Source organism: Ixodes scapularis, unplaced genomic scaffold (assembly GCF_016920785.2).
Source record: "Ixodes scapularis isolate PalLabHiFi unplaced genomic scaffold, ASM1692078v2 PGA_scaffold22__2_contigs__length_789307, whole genome shotgun sequence".
Lineage (NCBI taxonomy): Eukaryota > Metazoa > Arthropoda > Arachnida > Ixodida > Ixodidae > Ixodes > Ixodes scapularis.
The window spans coordinates 248268-256972 of record NW_024609849.1 but is presented as its reverse complement, the minus strand read 5'-3'; the positions used below and the strand labels follow the sequence as shown (position 1 = coordinate 256972).

General features: G+C 55.0%; 1 protein-coding gene across 1 annotated transcript; it reads right to left on the bottom strand.

Moving 5' to 3' along the window:
• Positions 1 to 1687: 1687 nt before the first annotated feature.
• LOC120839053 (histone H2B-like) lies at positions 1688 to 3031 on the bottom strand. The gene is made up of 2 exons (XM_042291152.1): positions 3011 to 3031; positions 1688 to 2129 (listed from the first exon to the last, which is right to left on the bottom strand). The coding sequence occupies exons 1-2, from the start codon at positions 3029 to 3031 to the stop codon at positions 1746 to 1748; spliced, it is 405 nt and encodes a 134-aa protein (XP_042147086.1). The 3' UTR covers positions 1688 to 1745.
• Between the last annotated feature and the right edge of the window lie 5674 nt (positions 3032 to 8705).

Below are 8705 nucleotides of genomic sequence, written 5' to 3'. Positions count from 1 at the left end.
GTTGGGTCACCCAAGAACACAGTTTGATCAAAATATTGACTGATATAAAAGGGTCCGGTTTTAAGTGCTTATTACACGGGACGAAAAGTCTTTTTGGCTGGCAGAAAATTTGATACTGAAAAACTTTTTACCAAGCCTTCGGTCTGTTAAGAAGCAAAACCTGCCACCCGAAAGCGGCCAGTTCGTGCCGCTGCCGCGAATCGCGCAAATGAAGTAAAGTAATAAAACAATTTCGTCTAAATTCAAATGCTTTTTACACCTACCGAAGAATTTCATTAGCTTTCAGAAAATATACACTTCGGTAAGCGTAAAGATATTTTTCGTTGCGTTAGAGAGCGAAACAGGCGAAGCCGTAGGGCCGGCTTCGCGCTCGGGCCGGAATTCGATCGTCCAAGATCAGGCAAAAATTAAAAATAAAAAAAAACTACTCGCTTTAGAAGAGTCTCTTTTTCTGTGCTCTTAGCGCACACCTTTTTTTAGCGGCACACGAAATTAAGAATCTGTAGCTACGTTTTTTATTACCTTTTTTAAGCTTAAATCGACCAGCCGCCCTTAGCGCCCGAAAACTAGTTTTGGCTTCCAAGTAAGCGGTTAGATAGAAATATAAAGAAAAATAATTCCGTTTAAATTCAGGTGCTTTTTACACCTATTGGAGAAATTCATTAGCTTTCAAAAAATATATACTTCGATATGCGTAAAAATATTTTTCGTTGCGTTAGAGAGTGAAACAGGTGAAGCTGTAGAGTCCGGCGCACGCTCGAGCCGCGATTCGATCGTCTAAGATCAGGCAAAAATTAGAAATAAAAAGAACTACTCGCTTTAGAAAAGTCTCTTTTTCTGTGCTTTTAGCGCACACTTTTCTCTAGCGGCACACAAAATTAAGAGTCTTTATCTACCTTTTTTTAAACTTAAATCGACCAGCCACCCAGAGCGCCCGAAAACTAGACTTGGCTTCCAAGTAAGTGGTTAGATCAATATATGAACAAAAATAACTCTGTTTAAAATCAAACGCTTTCTACACCTATTGGAGAAGTTCATTAGCTTTCGGAAAATATATATTTCGATATGCGTAAAAATATTTTTCGTTGCGTTAGAGAGGGAAACATGTGAAGCTGTAGAGTCCGGCGCGCGCTCGTGCCGCGATTCGATCGTCTAAGATCAGGCAAAAATAAAAATAAAAGTACTCGCCTTAAAAGAGTTTCTCTTTTTTGTGCTGTTAGTACACACTTTTCTTTCGCGGCACACGAGATTAAAAGCCTGTATCTACGTTTATCATTGCATTTTTTAAACTTAAAATAAGAACACTCGAATTTAAAAGCAAGTTATTTGATACAACCGTGGCTCTAAAAAGAAAAACGCTGCAACTCGAAAACACAACACTTTGGAGTATGGGCTCCCAACGGCTAAAAACCACGCGAATATATCCTTTACATACGCGAGCGATGTGCAATATTTAGGAAGGTCACTCGTGCCCTCAAAAGCAATGAAATACAATGTTTTTTTTTCACCGAAACAAAATAAACGACATCCGACTGTGGCTACAAGAAGCCAAGTTCGACTGCACAACAAGAAAAAAGACATACTCTTTGCAAACATGCGCGATGCAGAAGCACTGGGTACTTACATATTTCTTGAAAAGAGAGACACGGGAGTTGGAAGTCATCGAGAGACGGCCGTTTTGCAGGGATGAGTATGGCCCTCAAAAGGGCCGTTTGTACATACAGCAGGGAGATAGCTCCTGGGTGTTACTTGGAACTGGTGTACTTGGTGACAGCCTTGGTGCCCTCGGACACCGCATGCTTTGCCAGTTCACCCGGCAGCAGGAGCCTCACAGCTGTCTGGATCTCCCGACTCGTGATGGTCGAGCGCTTGTTGTAGTGAGCCAGCCGAGACGACTCTGCTGCGATGCGCTCGAAGATGTCGTTCACGAAGCTGTTCATGATCGACATGGCCTTGCTGGACACTCCGGTGTCGGGATGGACCTGTTTGAGCACCTTGTAGATGTAGATGCTGAAGCTCTCCTTCCTCTTGCGCCTCTTCTTCTTCTTGTCGGTGGCACGCACATTTTTCTGTGCCTTGCCCGCATCTTCACTGCTTTTCCGCTCGGTTGGGGGGGCATCCTCGCGCGACTTGTCTTCGGGAGAAGATCGACGTTGTTACTCGCAAAAAGATGGCGAAACAACAACTGGGGCAACCTGAAATTTTGAGAGAGAGAGAGAGAGAGAGAGAAGTCTTGCAAAAGAGGAAAAACCATCGTTGGAGTTACAGCCATGGGCCGAACGGTCATCGTTGGATTGGGGGGAAGGGAAGGGGATAAAAGCTGATAGAAGAAAAAATTGTGAAAAAAAAAAGAGAGAGGGAGGTTGTTTCGCCAAAGCCGACAAGCGGGGCGCGAGGAGCCACAGAAAGTGGCTGGCAGAAAAGGGGCGGAGCCGAGGAAGGAAGGAGATCCTTTAAATGTCCAAGTGTCTTGTCCAGAAGCCTGTAGCACATCTTCACAGAGTCCAGGGTGAACGAATCAGGTTCGGCACGCGGTGTCCGAATTTCCAAGCACTGTCACCAGTCACACCAACACCAAGTTTCCCAGTATTCCGAGCCAAAGTGCAATGGGTCGGCGAGCATCTCTCTGCTGCATGTATACACAACACGGCGTTGCGAAAGGATTGGGGGGAACATTAATAGATTCCGTTCCCTCAACAGGGGCGGTCGAGCCTATTGTATGCATAAGGGACATTCCGCAGAGTGCTACGGAATGACATTCTTTGCCTGTGTTTGGCTGAGTGACCCACGCGATTTAACGCGTGGTTCACCAAACGCAAAGGTAGAAATTACTTGTATGGCATTTTCTGAAAATGCCTGACCCTTGGCTTGCCTAGGGTTTACTAGCTTCCGAATCTATCATTCGAAAACTTTTCACGGCTGGGCGAGGTTAGTTCCTGCCCATTAAAAGGAAAAAAAAGAATTCCGAATTTATTATTCGAAACCGTGACTCAGTAAGGTTATTCCTTGCCTGCGAGAGAAGAATCAACATAAATAAGAAAAATGGCACGGCGCCAGAGCGGGACAGCGCGCGGGGAGACTGTTTTACCAAAGCAAAAGGGGCCCCGCGCGAGGGGCAGACCTGGCGAGAATAAAGAATAGAAAAACAAAACGCCGGAGGGAAGCTATCAGTTAGGATTTACACAAAGAGCAGTCCCTGCTGCGAGGCAGGAAAGAAGAGATCAAAAATAAAGCTAAAAGCAGACAAAGAACGCGAGAGAGAGGCTGTCAATCAAGTCGTGCGCGAAGGACGCACCCGACCAGAAGCGAAGCCAGAGAAAGAAAAGATAGCCAATACAGTCTAAAAGTGTTAAGTGGGTCAGGGGGCCCACGCAAGGGGTGGCCCAGCCCGCGCGTTCCAAGAGGAGCTATCAGTTAGAACTTGTACAAAGAGTCCTCCCCGCTGAAGGCAGGAAAGAAAAATAAAACTAAAAGCCAAGAAGCAGACGGAAAACGCGAGAGAGAGGCTGTCAAACAAGTCCGGCGCCAAGAACCTACCGGGCAAGAAGCGAAGCCAAAGAAAGAAGGATAAACAATACAGTCTAAAAGAGTTAAGTGGTTCAGGGGGCCCTCGCAAAGGGTGGGCCTGCGCGCGCGTTCTAAGTGGAAGGCAGTTAAGTAAACAGAAAGAAAAGAGAAGCTGAGTCTAAAGAGGAGGCTACAAGAAAGGAGAGAGAAAAAATAACAGCCGGGGGTGCAGCGCGAGGGAGAACCAGGGCGAATAAAGTAAAGAGAAGAAAAACGCGAGAGAGGAGCTGTCAATCAGCTCGGCAGCAAGGAGGAGAGATTACGGGAGAGGAGGACGCGACGCCCTGCAGGCCCTGCCTGGATAGCGATCGCGTCCCCCTCCACCACGCGACCGGCGGAGAAACCAAGTTTCCCCGAAGGAGGGAAAGGAGGAGCGTTTTCGGCGGGCGGGCAGCAGGGCCAGGCCAGGCCTTCCTAGTGGGGTGAGCTTTCCCCGAAGCTCTGCGGCTGTCGTCTGCTACTGCTTCTTTGTCTCTTGCGCGACCGTTGCAGCCTAGATCTCGCCGGCCAGCCCCGTCTCGACGAGGAATCCTGCGAGCGCTGTTAGGGCACTTTGCGCCGCCTTACCTTGCGGTCTGATTAGAGTTTCAAAGCTGTTCGTGCTACATCCAAGAGTGATGTAGCGACGAAACAATCGCTCACGTTCCTCGCCGAAGTCCGGGCACTCGCGGAGGAGATGATCGGCGTCCGCGACGGCCGCCGCGCATCTCGGGCAGCTTCGGTCGCCGTCGGCTCGCCACCTCGCTCTGTAGTCGGGGGTGAAGGCGCTGCTCGTGCGCAGCCTGTGGATCACCGCCGCTTCGCCTCGCCGCATGTTCCTCGGGGGCCTCGGGGGCAGGGGCCCGTGCTCGAGCTCGGGGTGGCGGGCTGCCACCACTCTTCTGACCAACAGGCGTGCATCGGAGAAGGCCGGGACCTCGGAGATCGGGTATGCAGGATCCTCCTGCGCTTCGGCGGCAAGGCGATCTGCTCTTTCATTACCTGCTATTCCACAGTGTGCAGGAACCCATTGGAAGGCCAGCGTCCATCCCCGGCGCTGCAGCTCGATGGCTTTTTGGGCCACCACCTTGGCCAGTGCTGGGGCCCTGTCCAGGTTCTTCAGGAGTCCGAGAGCAGCCTTGGAGTCACAGAGTATCACCAGGCGGTCTGGCTGCCCCTCGGTGTCCACGATGGACAGTGCCAGGATCAGCGCCGCCAGCTCAGCTGTCGTGGAGGTCGCCTGGAAAGAGAGCCTCTCGGCGGCCGTGCGGCCGGTGTCCTCCGACACGGCCGCGGCGCTGGCCGAGTGGCTCGCCGGATTTACAGACCCGTCCGTGAACGTCTTCGCCCAGCCCAGGAAGTGCTCGTGGATATGATGCTCCGCGTGCTGCCTCGCCGTCGTCTCAGCCATGTGCCTCTTTGGTGCATCGAGACCTGCGTTCAGTTCGACTCGCAGCGGGGGCCCCTCGCTCGGTGGTGGTGGTGTAGGGTTGTTCCCCGGGCCGCCCGCGATCCGAAAAAGTTCCCTCGCGTGCGCGGCGAGTTGGGACCGTGTGCGTTGTAAAATACGCTCGGGCAGCCCGGTTGTGCCCCTCGACTCACCGATCCGGATGAGGTGCCGCATCGCTCGTTCGGCCGCTGCGAGTCTTACCGTGGTGACGCCTGCATCGTTCAGTGTGTGGCGCGAGGAGGCCGTGCGGGGGACTCCGAGGCAGACGCGAAGTGCAGTGCGTTGCATCCGTTCGAGCAGTTCCCACTGGTTCTCTGTGAGTGTTAGTAGCGGCAGTGCGTACAGTGCGCGAGAAAGAATCAATCCCTTGTAGAGGGTCAACAGCATACCCTGTGAGGTTCCGCGGCGAGTACCTGCAAGCATTTGGATTATACGCGCGTGGCGTCGGCACTTACGGATTACCTCTGCAACCGCAGGAGCCCATGTGGCTTTCCTGTCCAGTTGCACCCCCAGGTAAGCTGCTTGCTTCTTGATTGGAATTTCTGTGCCGCCTGCTTTGATTGACATTGAGAAGCGATATGTGTAGTGGGGGGCATTGCACAGAACGACGGACTTGCTCGGGGAGAGGGACAGGCCGAGCAGGGAAAGATAGTGCTCAATGTTGGTGACCCCTCTCTGCAAAGCTTTCCGCACGGCCCCTCGGTGCCATCCCCGAGCAGTTGCCCAAAGTGCAATGTCGTCTGCGTAAACCGCTATTTGCAAGCGTTTGACTCCCTTTTGGCCAATGTTTATGATTTGCGGGAGGGCCGACATAGCCACATTAAATAGCAAGGGGGAAAGCACGCCCCCCTGGGGGACGCCACACCTGATCTTCCTGGGAGTGCTGAGTCCCTTGGCTGCTCGTACCTGCGCCTCTCTGCCGCTGAGATATGCCCTCACGTAACGGAGCGGTCGGCCCTCGATTCCTGACAGCCTGAGCATGTCCAGAATTGCTGAGTGTTTGACGGCGTCGAATGCTTTAGACACATCGAGAAGGACGACTCCCGTCGTCCATCTCTTTGCCTTGCTTTCCTCGAGCGTGGTCACCAGATCCGCGATGGCGTCTGCGGTGCAGTGATGCCGTCGGAATCCACACGTGCTTTCCGGGTATCCGCCCACCGACTCGAGATGGTATTCGAGTCGGCTTTTCACCATTCGTTCGAGTAGTTTCCCCATGCACGACGTGAGCGCGATGGGTCGGAACGAGCTGGGATCTTTTCTGGGCTTACCCGGCTTGGGGATCGGGACGACGACTGCCGAACGCCATTCGGAAGGGATGTTGGCGTCTCGCCACGCTCGATTGAACAATTCTAGCAGCGCTGGGTAGCTCGCTCTGTCGAGGTTTCTCAGCGCTGCAGCGGTGACGCCGTCTGCTCCGGGGGCCGACTTTTTACGTGGGAGCGATGCCAGGGCGCGTTCCAACTCGTGTAGCTGGAAGTCTCCGAGCCCCTCTGTCATCTGGGGCTTCGCGTGCCACTTGAAGTCTCGCCATCCGGGCGGTGCATCTCGGGCGGCAGGCGCGGGTAGGGGGGAGAGCAGTGCGTCCGCTAGAAGTTCTCGGACGTCTGCATCGGAAATGTTAAGCGCGAGTGCCATACCTGCAATAGGATCTCGCGGTCCCGGTCGGTTGCAGAGGGTCTTGGCCATTTTCCACGCCTTGGTGGCCCCGCGGGGGCCGTCGAAGGACTCACACTTCTGCTTCCATTGCTCCCTGGCGAGCCTCTTACCGTGTCGCTTGAAGAGTGCATCCTGGCGTCGGTAGCGGAGTGTGTCCTCGTGACGGCCCGTCCGCAGGGCCACCCTCTGTGCCTGGCGTCTTTGTGCTCGGAGTTGGAGCCAGCGAAAGTCAGGATTAGGACGCTCAACGGGGATACTCACTGACGTGGTGGCCTCTTTGAGTGCGGCGCCGATGGCCTGGCTGTCAAGGGGCCAGCCCATCGCCTCGTACTGGCGGAGGAAGGCACGATACCTGTCCCAGTGGACCACCTTGCACGTTCGATTGGGTGGCCGTGGGGCAGGTCCCGATGTTATGGGAACGTGGTCGCTCCCCCAGCTGTCTTGCTCGAGCACCGTGGTCAGTGGGAATCGCGCCGAGCAGAACGTTAAATCGAGTACGCTCCGCTCGACGCCTCGTCCGATGAATGTGGGCTGCCCTGTTCCGCTGTACTCCAAGTCGGTTTGGGCGAGGGCCTCCTGCAAACGCTTGCCGCGCGCGGTCGTTTTCCTGTCCCCCCACAGCTCGTTGTGCGAGTTAAAGTCTCCGCCGAGAATGATTATGCCCTGCTCTCGCGCGTGAATTTGTTTTACAACCTCTCCACCCCACGCCGCGTTGGGGTGAACGTAGCAAGAAAAGATAGAAAATGTCTGGTTATTTTTCTTTACCCGAATACCTACAAGTTCCGAAGTGTCCGAGCAGTAATCGGCGCTCTCGATCCGGCAGTGGGTCGCGTCTTTGTGGACGAGCACGGCCGCCCAGGGTTGTTTTTCCCGGCCGGGGCAGCAGTAGGTGGTGTAGCTGGGAATGGTTAGTTTGCTCACGTCCATTTTTGGCTCCTGCAGCAGCACCACCTCGTACGGCCTTGCCAAGAGTTCTGCCCTCAGGTGGGTGAGGCGGTTGCCGAGCCCGTTCGCGTTCCACTGGAGGATCGAGGGACAACCTTTTACAGCATTAGGCTTACTTGTTTTCCTAGTGCTTGTAGGCATTCTCAGTTCCTTGCCGCGAACGTTGCATCCCCGCGGTGATGCTGTGTAGTAGGGTCCCCTCCGGGATCATGGCTGTAGCCTGCCGATTCTTGAGGAAAAGCGGGATTAGTGTTTGGAGCAGATCCTCCAGGTTGTGGATCATGTCGCGCATTTCCTGCGCGGTGGGGGGCGTGTCCGTCTCGTCCCGCCGAGGGGAATCCCCGGCGCTGTCTCCTGGGAAGGCTGCGGGGAAGGGGGGTGAGGGGGGCACCTGTTCTTGCTGGGGGAGAGGCCTTTCCCTCTCGCCACCGGGTCGGTCGTCCGCGCGGGGAGAGGAGGACCCTCGCAGGTGCCGTGCGTCAGCTGGGCGCCGGTCATTGACCCCTCACCGCTGCTGTTGGCTGTCTGGACGGTAGGACCTGCGATAGACCTCCTCCCGCCGCTGCGGCTTACCGACTTCGGGGATTTTGGCGCTGGGTTCCGTGTTAGTGGAGGCCTCTCTTGTCTTTACCTGTGGGGGCTGTGGGACGACTGGGGGGATTAGTTCGCGAGTCCTACTCACCGCGTTTGGCCGACTGCGCGCTTCCAGCGTTGGGAAAGTGTCTCCCCAGACTGAGCTCGCTGGGAGCACGCTGGTCTGCCACGCGGGAGTCTGGCTGGCTCCGCTGTGCATCCAGGGGGGCGGGGTGGCGGTCTGCTCCTGCGCGCGCTGCGTGCTGCGCTCGCTTGCCTTTTTCTTGTGGAGTTCGGCGGCGACACGTTTGGCCTCCTTCCAGCTGCAGCCGGTGTCGCGGACCGCCTCGGCCTCGCGCTTGTGTTGTTGGTACACGCTGCATCCCTTGTCGAATGCAGCGTGTCTGCACTTGCAGTTGGGGCAAATGGGGGTGAGTTTTGTCGCGCACTTACCCCGAGGGTGCCTGCCCCTGCATGTAGGGCAGGCAGTGGGCAGCGTGCACGCGGACTGCACGTGGCCGAAGCGTCCGCATCC

What these genes read in the sequence shown, in the direction of transcription:
- LOC120839053 (XM_042291152.1), bottom strand. Translation starts at nt 3,031, where the DNA reads ATGTTGATTCTTCTCTCGCAG. An exon ending in TGTTGATTCTTCTCTCGCAG is followed by an intron (nt 2,130 to 3,010) that starts GCAAGGAATAAC and finishes CCCGAAGACAAG; the next exon opens with TCGCGCGAGGATGCCCCCCC.